The 16227-nt window shown below is 44.0% G+C and overlaps 1 protein-coding gene across 1 annotated transcript in view; it reads right to left on the reverse strand.

Moving 5' to 3' along the window:
- SLC35F3 (solute carrier family 35 member F3) overlaps positions 1 to 13537 on the reverse strand; it is a 423487-nt gene extending 409950 nt beyond the window's left edge. The window contains exons 1-2 of the mRNA XM_058309522.2: positions 13412 to 13537; positions 12780 to 13006 (exon numbers count right to left, since the gene is read on the reverse strand). Coding sequence (XP_058165505.1) covers positions 12780 to 13006; positions 13412 to 13464 — 280 coding nt within the window. The 5' untranslated portion in view covers positions 13465 to 13537. The remainder of the gene's footprint in view (positions 1 to 12779; positions 13007 to 13411) is intronic.
- Between the last annotated feature and the right edge of the window lie 2690 nt (positions 13538 to 16227).

Consider the following 16227-nt stretch of genomic DNA (forward strand, 5'->3'; position numbering starts at 1 on the left):
CATATCTTAATGAAATGGATGGACAATTTTTTCAAATAGCTCAGGTATCCATATATGTGCATTACTGCCAGAAAGAAAGTTTAGCATAATTCTCCTCCTATTTTTTGGTGTAAACTAAAAGTTATAAACTTGAAAAGACCATTATCAAATAAGTTAGATAAGGGGAGTGTAAGGAGTTTTGTTATAGGAACACTACTCAATTTGTTGAACTCATTCCTAGTTACTTATCATAAATTACATAATGGTCTATCATAAAATTTCATTTTTAATGATTTAATAATGTATCTTTCAACTTTATTGAATAACTAGCAATTATTTTTTAATCATGAATTTTGGTGACAGAAGTTCTATATATCTAAGAGGCTCTGCTTCTCTGATTGAATCCTTAGTGATTCAGCCTTGTATTAGTTATCAATTGCTGTGTAACAAATTATCCCAAACATAGTAGCTTGAAAACAGCACACATTTACTATCTCAAAGTTTCTATGAGTCAGGAGTCTGAGTACAGCATCGTTGGTTCTCTGCTTAGAGTCTTGCAAGGCTAACATCAAGATGTCAGCCAAGGCTGGTTTCCCATATAGAAGTTCAAGGATTCACTTTCTGTTTCCTTGTGGTAGCAGAACTGAGAGCTTCAGATTTTTCTGGCTTTGGCCAGAGATCACCTCTGCTCTCAGAGGCCCGCAGCAGGTCCTTGCACACAAGCTTCCCAACATGGAGAATTGCTTCACCAAGGGAAGCATCTAGAGAATATCTACAATATCTACAGCAAGTTTGTTAGCAAGATGGAATCTCATCTAAAGGAGCATAATCACAGAAGCAACAGCCCATCACGTGACAGATTCTATTAGGTGGGAACAAGTTCCAGATTCTGCCCACATTCCAGGGGAGGATATTACACAAGGGCATGATACCAGAAGGTGGGGCTTACTGGGGTCCCCTTAGGATCTGTCTACCACAACCCTACTTGCCTGAAATTCCACTCTTGGCTGCACACCCCACAGAAATGAGTGTGGATATTTAAGACAACTATAAAAATGTTCACAACAGTGCAAGAAATTCATTTTCATCTCTCCTCCCTTCTTCACTCATGCTTCTTCTCACACACACACAAAACACTGCTTAAAATTCAAACCCCACTCCTGCCTTTCACTCAATACTCCTTTCTCTGACCTTGTGCATACTTTATTCTGAAACCAATCAATTATTCCCACTCCCAATGAAAATGTTCTCTTTAATACACCATAGCATCTCTGCTTTCTCTATTCCATAGCGGATGGTCTCCCTTATTCTTAAGAAACCAATCTTCCCATTTCTAACAAGCAAAATCCCATAACACAGAACACTGCTTCTAGTTCACATTTATTTACCTTGAGGCAGAAGCAATATTTTCTTTGACTGAAACTCTAAGTAGTCTCTTCATGACTCTGTTTCTCCACCTGCAGACATGGAGCTAATGCCTTCATAGGGACCTCATGAGCTGAATTCTGCCAAGAGTTCTGGGCTACTAAAGTCAAATGGGATTTTTAATAGTCTGTGGCCTGTGTGCAGAAGTGAGGAAGGAAACCTGGAAACTGCTTTGATTCTTTCGCGTCCTCCACCAACCCATCCTTTAGGAGCACCCACAAAGGAGAGTGACCTTCCCTCTGTGGCCTAGTCCTTGGGAGCCAGGAGGAAAGGCAGTCCTCAAACAGAATTAAGAGTTGGTCAGGCCACATGCCCAACGCAATGGAGTGATAAGAGAGCATTCCAGAGACCAAGCGCTTGAAATGCATTTTGCATTACTGGCCAATGAACCCTTTAAAAACAGCTTATTTCATAGACTAAGATGCTATGTTACCTGTGCCCTTTCAGGTAAGGCAAGTGGTCCCCAAATCCAGACTTATTTTTATTTTATAGGGTTAAAAAGTTCAACTACTCAGAGAATGTTCTACAAGTTAAATCTCTGAAATATATTCCCTCCATCAAAAGAATCCTGGAGCCTGAGACATGTTACCACATGGCAAGGAGCATGTTTGAGGTTTGGTGATGTGGCCAGAGGTAACGGAGGGAAACTGGAGCAGGTGCTGCCTTAGGCATGGCGGTCCCACCTGGAAGATGGGCAGTGAGTGTGGCTAGAAGCCAGTCCAATGCTGCCAGTAGAAGAACTTCTACTTTCCCATGTGATGATTTGTCAGAGTTCACACAATTCACCCTGCTTTTCAGCTGAATTGTGATGTAATAATTCTGAGCTTAATAGGCACAGTATTCCCCTTCCAAGACTGAGCTATGCCTTTGCCTGAAACAAGGACACTTTTTATTTGGACAATATTCACATTTACAGAAAGGTTGATAGAACAATACCATGAACACACACACATTTATTATTTAGATTCACCAAATATTCATGGTTTGCCACATTTTGTTCATCTCTCATTCAAACTACCTATCTATATGTCTACCTAAACTTGCTTTGCCAAATTTTGAATGTCTGTTACAGACTTATTGACACTTCAATCCTAGCTACTTCGGTACCTCCTAAGAAAAAGGACATTCCCCTATAAAAGCATGCTAATATCATTAAGCCCAGAAAAATGAACACTGTTCCATAAAATTATTTAATATATAGTAAACATTTAAATACCTCCAAATGCTCCCATGTCTCGTATAGCTATATTTTCCCTAAAGCAACATACATACCTCTATATAGAAAATGAGGCAGTCCCAGTGCACTGCTGAGACCATGGGATAAGAGAACACAGGTCACTAGAAGACAACAATATCTTATGGCCTCTGGCCTCTTACCAGACACAAAGTGACCAGAGGACCTGGCTGTTCTCCACACAAAGGAACCACATCAGTCAGAAAACAGCAGAGAAATTCAGGGCATGACCTGGGCCAGAGCTGCTGACCATTAAGGACCATTAGTCCCAAAGAGGCACAGCCTTCCCTCGAGGCTGAGCACAAAGAAAAGGTAGGGATCAAAGAAAGGGGCAAGCAAGTAAGTCAGGGAGAGCACGATAACGTCCTTCAACAACCCAACCTCGCCTATATTTTAACTTACTACATATGAGTAAATGGCTCCAGGACCAATTAAAGGAAGACTGTGCAACAGAACTCCAGATTGTGCCACTGCAGATACTATGTAAATGAAATTATCAGTCAAGTCATGTAAACCAGAACATTCTTTTTTTTTGTATTATAGGTATTATGTAGAAGTAGACATGTCCCTTAGAAACTTCATATCCTTCAACCTACATGAACTGGATACTGTTATTACTCTTAAGCCAAGGGAATGACTTTAAAAGACTATTTCAAAAGACTTAAGAAATATCTCCTAAAGGAATTGGAGAAATTGCATAAAAAGAATGAGTAGTAGAGAAGGTAGAGCACAGGTAAAGCTGGGAGTAAATCCCAACTCCTTTGAATTCCAGTTCGTTGCTGTGTTTGCAAGATCCTAGATTAGAGGAAGAAAAACATCAAGGCAAGTTTTCTTTAGAGTTGGAAAGAAACAGACTGCCAGTAGCATAAAACATTAGGGAAGCAATGTGCTGGTTTAGTAGCTTAATTTCTTCAACACAGTCAAAATCTCTGACGTTACACAAGCTCATGAAAGAGAAAAAATGCTTAACGTGTGGGATACAGCAAATAAACAAATTAGAACTCTGATTATAGCAGAACTCAAATTGTCAAAAGAAGAGAGAAAGATATTCCCTGAAGTTTAATATTCTATCCTGCAACTAACTAGCTGTTTAGGATGCCCTACAATAAAATATGATGCAGTATTATGTATACAATAAAGGGTTAGGTTTAAGGCTGCCCAATGTAAGTCCAAAGTATCCCAAAATATTTAATTAGTGGAGTATCAAGAAGAAACACATCATTCCCCTTGCAACGGCCCCCAGACATATCCCTGTCCAAAAGCAAGGAAAGTGGGATGGTTTTACTGACTGCCTCCCTAATATACAATTATCTAGGAAATAGCAACTATACCATATACTTAGTTTACATTAGGAATGTTTATCTTAAGAGTGAATTTACTGCCTGCCCTTTGGAAGCAATGAAACTATTTGCTGACTGGAAGAACGCATGAATGATTAGATGGATGGGTGGGTGGATGGATGGATGGATGGATATATACATATATGAATATGCTTCCAAAGTAGTTCCCATTGATTGATATTTGTATTAGCCAGTCAAATGAGTGCCGCTGCAAAATACCAGAAATGGGTTGGTTTTTACAAAGGGTATTTATTTGGGGTAGGAGCTTGCAGATACAAGGCCATAAAGCATAAGTTACTTCCCTCACTGAAGTCTATTTTCACATATTAGAGCAAGATGGCTGCCAACATCTGTGAGGATTCAGGCTTCCTGGGTTCCTCCCTTCCAGAGTCTTGCTTCCCTCTGGGTTCAGGGTTCCTCTCTTCCTGGGGCTGGCTTCTCTTTCCTCTGTGAGCTTACTTTCTGGGGCTCCAGCTTACGTCTTCAGCATCAAACTCCAACATCAAAACTCCAACATCAAATGCCCTCAACTCTGTCCTTTGCCATGCCTTTTATCTGTGAGGCCCCACGCCTTGGTGAGTGGGGACTCAACACCCTAATGACATGGCCCAATCAAAGCCCTAATCATAACTCAATCATGCCCAGGTACAGACCAGATTACAAACATAATCCAATATCTATTTGTGGAATTCATAACCGTATCAAACTGCTACAATATTCTTCCAAGGGATTCGAAAGTGAATCCCTCTATGAGCAGGGGCTCATAGAGAAGCCCAGGGGCTTCTCAGGAGGAGCAAAGGAGTAGTGGGCTCTAGTTTGAAAGTGTTCATCTAACTTCCTATCACCACACTGAAACTTCTCCATGTATTATGAGAGAATCACAAGAAACAATATCCGTTATAGAAAGAAACTCATAACCAAACATAATTACATGTGTAGATAATACCAACTTTTCCCAGTGTTTTTAAAAATTCTGTTTACATAAATTTTATTTACATGGAACCTTGAAAACACATCCACTGCAAAAAAAAATCAGATAAACCTGTATAAGATTTTTATACTTAACATCTAATAAAACTAAATGCTGGCTTAAAATAAAAGAGTTTGGATAAACCCCTGAAATTTGTAATTCTGGGTTATGCCATTTCAATAGTCTTTCAAGCAATCTCATTGCCCAATTCTTTTTTTAAAAAAGTATAGAAATCCTTTCTTGGTATAACACACCAATGTAACATACATCTCACAATTAAAAGTGTTTACTAAACATCCACATGTGCACGGCAGAGAAGAATGTGTACGAAACCCAACAGTTTCATACCTACCATTGTAATTAAATTTCTTCTTTTAAGAAGAGCACATTTTAATGTACATTCATTGAAAATGAGCAGGTTCAATTTCTAAAAAGAAAAATAAGGAAGCCAAATCAACATAACACTAAAAAGCATCTTTCTCCTGGCCCGCTTGAATAAAACTTTGAGTACACAATCTCAAATTTGTATAACTCTACATTGTTATGAAGTAGATAGTGAAGAAGGATAAAAATAATTTCCTAATAGATTCTTCACTAGTCAAGTACAATGATACATAGCAGAATGACAAGGAGAAAATCTGAATGCCACAGGAAACATTTGTTAAATGCAGAAAACTGTTCTGAGAAGGTATACTGAGCATTTCTGTACCTCTGGAGTCCAAAACAGCCTCTAGCCTTCTGCACTGTAAATCACCTGAGTCAAATCATTTATTGCCTACCATCTCAAATGCTGTCATAAATTAAGGCTATTTCAAGCTATCTGAGATAAAAATTTGTGCCCATGTCCTAGGCAATTGTTCAAAGGCTTGTCACCATCATTAACCAAAAGGAATTACCTAATTGTACAAGTCCCTTTCGAGGCTCTGAAATAAAATAATGAAACAAAATTGGTTCCTTACTCTGCTTACTCCTACACACTAGCCTTCAAATTGAACCAAAAGGCATCATATACAAAATGGAGTTCATTTTTCTGCTATAGAACAAGTAACCAGTTCATCCAGCTGGGCCGATGGGGTATCCACCTCTTCTTGAGGCTCACAAATGATGACTGTGGCTCCAGGCCTTCTATATTATCTCAGCAGCCAGGAAGGTTATTTCCAATTGAAAATTCTTTTCCCTACATGGGCCAGAAAAGAAATGGCTCCGACATCTTACTCAACAGTCTTCACTTGCAAGGAACAAAACCCAGCCTGTGTTCACTGGGTGGGAAAGGGGCTGTTGAGTTGTAGCAGGTGTGGTCAGGTGGGGCTTAAAAGAAAAGCTGCAGCAAGGCCTCAACCTGTGAGGCTGGAGGCCTGCAAATCACCAAGGCTCTCACTGGGAGACTGGCTGGCTCTGCCTCTCCATCCACTTGAAAGAGAAAATAGCCCTCTCACAGTATCTACCCTCCTCAAGAGACCAGCTCAGACCAGGCCACAATCTGCTGGTTTTAATTTCATATTCTGAGGAGGGAAAAACCTATGAAGGCAATGAGGGGCAGATTCCAGCCCTGGTCTAAATCAAGGGGGCTGGGGAAAGCTGAATGGTATAAATCTGGCTGCCCAGGGCCATTCCGTGGACATGGTGCAGGGCAGCGAAAGGGGTGGTGGTGAGCAGGGCAGACACGCTAAAGGGCATCTGAGCTGATGTTTTTCATAAAGACAGGTCATCTGCTTGTTGTACCCCTCCCCATGCACCCATACTTTCACCTTACTTTGTAGGACTCATTTCCAATCCCATAGATCCACTTTCCATTCACCCTGGACGCTGTTCATTTTTCGACATCATTTTACAGTGAAGTTATCAAAGCAGAACCAACCACTATGAGATGCGACTGTCCAATGGGAACTCTAGGGTTGAGTAGAATTTTCAGTGTTCCTAGCTGAGTCAGAGTGAAAATTCAGGAGGCCAAGCAATGAGCGTTCCATTTCCCAACTGAGAAAGGCAATCAGAAGTGGGCTCTATACAGAATAATTCTGGAAGACCCCACAAAAATGTAGATGCTCAGGAGTCAATTTTATAGGAGGAACTTGCTAATCAGGCCTTTCCTTAATATATTTAGCCAATGTTTATTGATTTTGGTGCAAGGGATTCCATGTGAGCTGGAGAGAGAATTATAGAATGTGTAATATTGAACACCACGTGGAGGGCTGGAAATAAAAGAATGAGCTCTATCCTTACAGAGCTTTCAATCTATTAAGAGTTTTAGCCACCCACTTAACTAGCCATGACAGTACATATGAGAGGTAATAATACTTATGGGAGCACCTGGCAAGGGTACCTCACCTAATCTAACATAGTCAGGGGAGGCTCCCTGGAGGAAGTGACACTTGAGCTGGGCCCTGGATGAGTGAGATGAAATGCCTCAGGGGCTCTCTTGTGCCTTTAGGATAAATTCCAAATTCCTTAGCAGAACCTACCAGTTTCTGGTTTCTACCAGCAAGTCCACCTTCACCTTTTTAGTCTCCTGTCCTGCTGTGCTTTAGTCAAACTGCACTTCCAGCAATAGCATATGTGCATGTCTGTGCTTATACTGTCCCTTTACCTGGAAAGCAGACCTGCCCTCCACCCCCAAATTACTCAAAGCAGTCCCAGGTGATTTTTACCACACTCTATTACCACTGCTGATTTTACTTTCTTCCCCTCTACTCTCTAGGCAGTGAGATTTTAGGGCAAAATGTGTCTTCCATCATTTACCTCTGAATTATGACATATAGTAAAAGCTCAAAAATCTACAAAATGCATAAATGGATGTGAAAGCAACTGTCCAGGATTCTATCTCCTCAGCATTTCCTGAAAACATTAAACCAAGATCGTCCACTCCATCGCAGGCCTACAATTCAAAGGAGCGTCCTTAACTATTTCCAGCTAAACAGAGTTCTATAGTTCACACAAGTATGGATTTTTTTTTTAATGCAACTAAGGTAAATTCTTCTAGCTGCTTAAGAAAAGGATAAGTACTCATGGCAAGAGTCTTTCAGGCTAAGCACTTTGTAAAGAGACCCAGAGTAGATGTCTGAAAATCACAGAAATGTCCTTGCCCAGCGCTCTTTGCTTCCCAGGAGGCCAGCGCCTGGACCATTTGCCCTTCACAACCAGATGTAAGAGCTTTATAACCGACTGTCAACGATTTGAGCAAACCGGAAACCACTCTACTTCCTACAAGAGAAGAGATCTTCACTTTAATTCTGTTGAATCTCGAAAACTACTCCACAAAGCTGGTAGCTTGTATTTACATTCAGGGAAAGAATGTATTCTCTGGAGCCATTAAGAAAATGCAGTGCTCTGATGCTCACCCGCCCCCCCCCCCCCCCCCACAACTTTTTTCCGGTTTAAATCTTTCCAGTCTGGCATTTCATATGCTGAGCTCCATGCTAGAATGAACTTTTACAACCAAATTATAAATCTCTTACAAGTGGGTCATTTTTGAATTGCTGACCTGACCTTTACTATTTTGGGAGGCTCAGACATAAGACTCACCATGAATTCAATTACACTATGAGCCGCTGTTCCAGTTAGGGCAGGTAGCTACGTCAGCCAGCTCTAGTCATCGTTCAGTCTGAAAGTACACAGAGTAGAAAGGCAGTCTTCCTCCCAAGCCCCTCTCCACAACGCATACAAGCCCTTTATAACATTTTAAACCCGGCGGATCCCGACACTTGCAATGTCCTCGTCACCATGTGTTATTCAGTGCCCTGTGCTGTTTCAGCTTGGACCACAAAAACGACCCAGCTAAACTGCATTTTGCTTGGTTATCTATGCACTCCTGCTATGGCAGATTGGAGTGGGCTAGAGATGGGATGATCAGAAACATCTCAAACTGCTCATTTGTGACTAACCAGCCTTCCACTCCACAAATGATTGAAAACTAAACCCACCAGCATTCCATAAGAAAACCATTTTTATCTGAACATATTGGCACAATGCTCAAAAGACACTTGTACTTCATTTTAATGCAGAAACATTACCCCCCCCCAAAAAAAACTATTCCTAAATGTTTTACTAGAAAAGTGTTTGAGAATTCATTAGTTAAAAACACCCTTTAGGGAAAGCTTTTGCAAAATAGAACATGGCTATTAAATGCAAACAATCGCCCCTTATATATCTTCTAAATGCACGTTTTTTTGATCCCTGCTCTTTGATGAGGCTGTATCTCTGTTCAGTGACACTCATCATCATCTTCCATCACTTAAATTCTGGCATGTAGTAAATGCTCCAGAAAAGGTTTCCAAAGGAATAGATTAAAATAAAGGAGCATTTATAGATGTTCCTTCATCCTGCATAAGACTGTCCCTCTGGGATCACCCAGAAATGCTACTTCAACCATCCCTTGGCCAAAATGCTGCCAATTTCCCCCCCAATGTCAAGTCCTTGGGTTTTGCCATCCAGTACACAAATGCATTCTTCCTGGTCTCTTCACCATTCCCTCCCCAATTTGTGTCTACACAGGAGAAGTGAAAAAGGAAGGGGGACGCAGAAGATATTCCTGTTGGTCAAGAGCGGAAAGAATGCCATTAAATGAAAACTATCCACATTTTGTTTTGAAGTCTAAAGCACTTTCTACAAGGTATCCATCAATGGTGAACTGATGTGGAATTCTGTTAGTGACTTTCAAGGCTTCGGAAGGCTGTTTATTTCTAATCTAGCCAGGGATGAAAACCTAAGAAGCTGTCCAGAGAGAAAGGAGAAGAAAGTAGAAGGCCAGGAATTCAGATGGCAGGTCTGCTGGTCTATCAGAACTGGGCGGCAGAGGAGCGTTCATGTGGAGTACAAATTTGGGATTTAGACTAAATGAGTAGTTCTCAATCAAAGTGAACTTTTCTCTGCAGGAGACATCTGGCAATGTTTGGAGTCATTTTGTTGTTGTTGTCACAACCAAAGGGGATCTAATAGGTAGAGTCCAAAGATGCTGCTAAACACCATACAATGCACAGGCTAGCCCCCCAAAACAAAGAGTTATCTAGTATAAAATGTCAGTGGTGTCAAAGTTGAGAAACCCTGGGCTAAACCAAAGCTTTCATAAAGAATTCTAGTCTAGTCTATGGTTCAGAAAGTCAATGGTGTCACTTATGATGGTAGAACAAGGATGGAGTGAAGCAATTCCAAATATGTAGGAAATCAGCAAAAAGAATTAAATGGCACAAATCACTACAGAAGGTACCTTCAGAGGGTCCCTCTTCCACAGGTCAATATTTCAGGCAGCAACCACTCATTCCTTAACCAAATATTTTTTGAGCAGTAATTGTGGACCAAGCACTCTCCGGGCTCCAGATTTACTTGCGGCTGGGAATGTAAGGAATTGCTAAGAATACTGCTGGTTTGGTTCAGAAACAGGGAATAAGGAGCCTCCAAGGACTTTACACTGTAAAGAGAAGCTCAACCCTTCCTACCTGTTTGCTTACAGTTTAATTTTCAGTTGAACGTGCCATACAAACCATCCTTGGCAGACCCGGGAGCCTTTAGTCTTTTTAAACAATTCCTTATAAAAAATCACTTACTTATAGCGAAACTAGTGATTCTCACTGATTAGGTTGAGAATACTAAGCAAAAATAATTTCTCTACTGTTCACAAATACCTTATTTATCTTACTGCCCACAAAGAAAAAATTAAGAGTACGAGAATGAATACCTGACCATTCAAATGATTTCTGCTGCTGCAAGGGCAGCTTGCTTGTCCCTATCAAATAGTCTAGCAACTCTCCCAGCTGGAATGTAAACAAACCACTTTAAAAGATGACTGTCAGGTGGCATCCGAATGTTAAGAACCAGGCTTGAAGCATCCTATAACTTGCTCTGGAGACCACGAAAAGAAAATTTTGCTTGTAATCCTCATCTCTCGTGTTTGCTTGAGTGTGATTTTTAACCAACAAATAATGTAACTAACTGACACCTGCAGATGGATAACTCTATCATATTTTTCCTATTGGGTAGAAATGGCAAACAGCAAAAATGCTTCCCTAAAACCTCTTTGGGTATATGAATAAAACATGAGCCTCTCTAAATTTAAACTTAAAATCCAATTAATTCAATCAAAATGTCAGTTGTCGCCTAAAGCACTTTATTAAAAAGGAAATACGTTGGAATAAAGAAGTAGATAGTGTGGAGTGAACTGAATTGATTTGGATCACAGTGATCACCACGGCCTTGTCTGCTAATATTTACTCTTTCAATGAAGCCTCAGAGAGAGGATATTTAAGAATGCCATTGGTCGTGCAAGGCACTCATTTCTCTTGCTGCCTTTTCCCATCTTAATTATTAAGTGTGTTGGTAGCAGAGCAGTCATCACTGCTGTACGATCCTCCTGACCCTGCAAGGCTCAGACCTTGGCCAGAATTTCCACAGAGCACGTGGGGCCATAAAGATAAACATTTTTATGACTTCAGAGGCTAAAAGATGGGTCTATGAAGACCTCCTTCAGTTATTATGAAAGCAGATATACAAATTGAGTGTAGTATCCATATCCAGAAGAAAAATGGTTTCCAGTGGGCTTTAATGCTTGTTATCCTGTGCCCAGTGTTTTCAAGCAGGGAAGAGAACGTGGGCCCTTGTCCTTCTTCAGTATAATCCAAAGCCAATCTATCAGCTACGATTTTAGCAGCAAAGGAAGGAGATTGGAGGAACCACAGATAACCTTTTAAAGGTTTATACTGAGTTAAATGCATTCACCGCAGTTCTTTAGAAACAAGTAAGGGCATGAAAACAAAACAGTCAAATCCCATGCTTCTCCCGGCAAATAACTTAAAACTAAGCAGCTAACTGCTAGCATGCCTTTGTTCTTTGCCTTGAACTCAGTGTACTGAAAATAACCTAAAGATAGACATTTTTAGGGCTGAATATGATTAAATACAAAAGTCTGATTCTTCCCCCTAAGGGCCAATAAATTATGTTCTGGTTTCAAGCAACAAAGGGTAAAAGCCTACCTCAGAATCGTCAATCTGTTAGTATTGATTACAAATGAAGTGAATAAATACCGGTTCTTACATTCAGAAGATAAATGGCAATCTCTTTCCGCTAAGTCCAACTATAGTGATGGGACATCCTAAACAAGATTGCACTTATAGGTATCTCAAGTTTGTTGTAGCCAACCCCCCACCTTCCAAAGTGAGAAAAATAAAAATGTCCACCAAACTAAGCCTCAACACATAGGTAATGTCTATTTAACTGCTCACACCATGGTCAAAGCCATCAGCAGGGGCCCATTGGCAAAGACAAGTTTCAGCTGCTCCACCTGTCACCAATCATTCAACTCGCAGGCACCAAGGGCTAGTATCTAGAATGAGCCATATAGAACACCTACACAGAGGACAGATAAAGCCCTAGGGTGAAAAGAATGAGTAAGATCTAAAAGGAAGGACCCAAGAACTGTCCTTTGTATTTCAGGGCCCAGGAGAAAAGAGGAAGAGGTGAAATCTAGGCCAAGCCGGCAGTCTCCAACTGGGCCAGCGGCGCCCCCAACCCAGGGCACGGGCAATATTTCCAGGATCCGCAGGGATGCTACACGGTCCAGGATACTCTGAGCGTCTGATCTGTTTCTCAAGGGCTGCCACTACTGGGTCGCTTTCCCCTATCGGGACACCTCGGGAGGGAGGGGATAAAGACAAGGATAGAGGTGTGAGACGGAAGGGCCAGGAGCACTGGTCCCCGGGGCCTCGTCCGGAAAGTTGGAAACCTGGGTCCATATCTGCGGGGAAGGGAAGGATCGGGGTGGCGCCCCGGCCCCCGGCCCCGCCCGTATGATACCCGGAGGGAAGCCGCACGCGCCGGCGAGGCAGGCGAGCCGCATGGGTCTTACTTTTGTAGCTCGCAGCCCAGGGCTGGTAGCCATAGTAGCCGGTGATGCGGAGGATGCGCTCCTCGATGGACGTGAGCCCCACCGGCCCGCTGAGGTCCTCCACCGAGCGAGACCATTTCAGATCCTCCTTGATCGCCTCGTCTACCACCAAGTACTTGAGCTGCCGGAGCTGAGGGCTGATGTCCGACAGTCTCCGGGGGCTGACGTCCGGTGACCTCCTCATGCCACTGAGGCCGCGGGCAGGTGGGCGGGGGGGGGGGGGGGGAGGACAGAGAGGAGGGGACTCAGGGCCAAGAGCCGATCCTCAGGGCGATCAGGGGCGCCGCCGAGGCCCCCCAGCGGGCAGGTGCCGCCGAAGGGCCGGGACTGCCCGCCCCGTGCCCGCAGCCCCCGCCCCCCGCAGCCGCGGCGCCGGGTCGCGTCTCCCGAGCCTCGCCCTGGGCGCCTCGGGGCAGTGGGAGTTGGGGAGAGCGGCGAGGGAGGGGGCCTTAAACTTCCCGAGCAGCTCCGGCCCGCGCCGCCGCCCGCTGTCCCCGCGCCCCGTGTGGCTTCCCGCCCGCCCCGGCTCAGCCCCGCGCTCCCGCCCCGCGCCCCTCGCGCTCGCGCACCCACGGGCCGGGGATTCGACTCACACGGCGATGGTTTTGCCCCGGGGTGCGCCGCCGGGAAACTCTCGGATCCCCATAGGAAAGGGCAGCGGGGGCCGCGGGTCGGAGCTGCCCGCCGCCGCCGGGCTCCCAGCGGGGCGTGCGGGCCCCGCCGACAGGGTCCGCCCAGCGCCCGGCAGCCCCTCGCCGCCTCGGCGCGCCCTCGCGGTCGGTTCCCGCGGGTGCCTCCGCGGCGTCCGGCGAGAGGGAGGCGCGGCGGGCTGGGTCCCCGCTCCGGGCCGGGTCCCCGCTCCAGGCCGGCCCGCGGCGCGCGCTGCAGCCCGCAGGGGGAACCGGGGCGGCTGCGACCGCCGCGCCCCTCGCCTGTCGCTGTCGCCGCGGGCGCGGGAGCCGCGGAGCGGGGGAAAGCGCTCGCAGCCGTGCGCTCTCGAGGCACCTGGGCGGGCGGGGATGTGCTCTTCGCCGCCGCGGAGGAGCCAGGCGGGGGCGCTGCTGCCCCCTGCCCGCGGGTGGCAGCGCCGGGCGGCGGATCCGCGACCTGTCGCCCCCTGCGCGCCTCCCGACCTTTGGGGGCGTACGGCAGGCTTCTCCCCTTGTCAAATCCTACAGCTCCTGCTTCAGCAGTTTCCGACGCTCTCGCGCTCTCTCACTATAAAATAATCTGCAAAACTACTTTAAAGGCAGAAACCTGCTTCCACATACACAAAAAAACCATGCTCTGAATACCACAGAAACCAAGGGCATTTCTTAGGCAGAGCTTGCACAGCCCTAGGAGGATAGATTTTTTATTATTTCACGCTGTGGGGCTCGCTCGCTCAGTTCTCAGGAAGCTTCCCTTCTCACTGAAGATGCAAGTACGAAATCAAACCTCACTTCAAGGATGTCCATTTTATTTGGCCTCTCGTCACTTTTTTCCCCTGCTGGTAAGTCATTCTCTCCAGACTTCTTAATCACTTTTTTATAATGTTATTCTTCTGTTCTAAATATATCCACATAGCGGTTCAGTGGGGCAAATGTAGGAAAATACTCAAATACGTAAAGAAGACAATCCATTATCCAGCCAAAGGACTGCTTTGAATTTTACCTGTATTCCCTTTCCGCCTTTTTTCAATGCAAAATACATTGTTGTAAAATTGGGATCAAATTGTATACACTACTTCAGGTATTGCTACCTTAGTTTCCGGGCTGCTAAGTCAAATACCGAGCAGGGGGTTGGCTTAACAACGGGAATTTATTGGCGGTGTCAGGAGCTAGAAGGCTCGTTGCCTTCCAGGTGGGTAGGGTTCTGGTTAGCCGGCAATACTTGGATTTCTTGGTTTTCAGACACACGGCAAGGTCCTCTCCTTTCTCTTCCGGGTTCCAGAGGCTTCCACTTCCAACTTTGGGCTCCTCCTCTAGGGAAGCCTCCAGTGGTAATAGGATTAAGTGGGCCACACCTTAACTAAAAGAATCTTCAGAAGGTCCTGTTCACAATGGGTTACACAACAGGAATGGGATTAAGATTAAGAACATATTTATTCTTGAATACATCTCTCAATCTACCATTAGCTCTTTATATTAAAATTACATTGTGCAACTTTTCCACATCACTATATTCTTCCAAAATACATTTACCGGCTGAATGCTTAAACCTGTTGTTCAATTGTTTATGATCTACAAACTCCACAAAACCATTGTAAAAAAAAAAAAAAAGGTAAATCATATCTAAGCAAAAAAGTAAAAAATTAAGATCCTGTATAATGGTACATAATTTACCCCTTCTTTTGTGAGAGCCTTAGGAACGTTTTTCTCTTGCTTGCATGCTCCCCCCACCCCACCCGTGCATGTGAGACCTCACATAAAAGCTTTCTTCTCCATCTCCTCTTCTGAGAGAGCCTTCGGGAGAAGTCTTCTCTGTCCCCGTGCCTCAAGTTTCTCCTCTTAAACCCATCTTGTGACTACCACAAAAAACACTTCAACTGGTGTTTCTCAGAGCAGCCTCGATGGACCAGCTGATATCACCATCACTCAAGATGGTCAGTTGTTGGAAATGCTGATTCTGAATCCTCATCTCCAAGTGTGGGTATGGGAGCCTTGCATTCTACCAAATTCCCCAGGCGGACATTCACTTAGGTAAAGAATGACTGAAGTTGTGAAGTCAGGATCCTTCCCTTGCTATTACAAACAGGTGCATTCCCTAACCCAGGGGAAGGGCTGGGCATAGTCAAAAAATCACAGAGGCCTTTCTTCATTCAACCACCAAATTCCATCCCAGGCTGTTTCCCTGGGCACGTTCTCTAATCATTCTGAGCCTCAGCTCCCTTATTCATATAAAGGGGATAATCTCATACCTATTATTGTGAAGATGAAATGAATTAATGCATGTAAAGTTCCTAATATTAGGCCTACACACGAACAGTACTCAGTAGACATTTGCTCTTTTTATTAGTAATGCAGCTGAAGGCCGAATTAGTGTTTTCGACAGCTACATCAAATTGTTAAGTCATACCCAGCTCAGTACTGAATAAAGTCCCTGCATTAGTTTTTACGTGTGCAGTGCTAAGCCATGTCACTCTCTCCTTCCCCCATTCTCCTCCTCTTCTTCTCTTTGTTCTTCCCTTCTCTCCCTCCCCTCCACTTCCTTCTAATAAGTAGCATGGGATTTGAAGACAGATACATTGGGTGTGAATACAGGTTTCTCCATTCTACCATGATAATCTTGAAAATGTTATTTAACTCCTCCAAGCCTCATTTTTTGTATCAATCTCAAATACTTATAAAGATTAAATGAGTTCAAGTACATTAGGACACTCAGGACATGGGTGTTAGTCTTCATCAAGTATTACCAATAATAATCATTG

This window comes from Dasypus novemcinctus, chromosome 13 (genome assembly GCF_030445035.2).
Source record: "Dasypus novemcinctus isolate mDasNov1 chromosome 13, mDasNov1.1.hap2, whole genome shotgun sequence".
NCBI classification, from domain to species: Eukaryota; Metazoa; Chordata; class Mammalia; order Cingulata; family Dasypodidae; genus Dasypus; species Dasypus novemcinctus.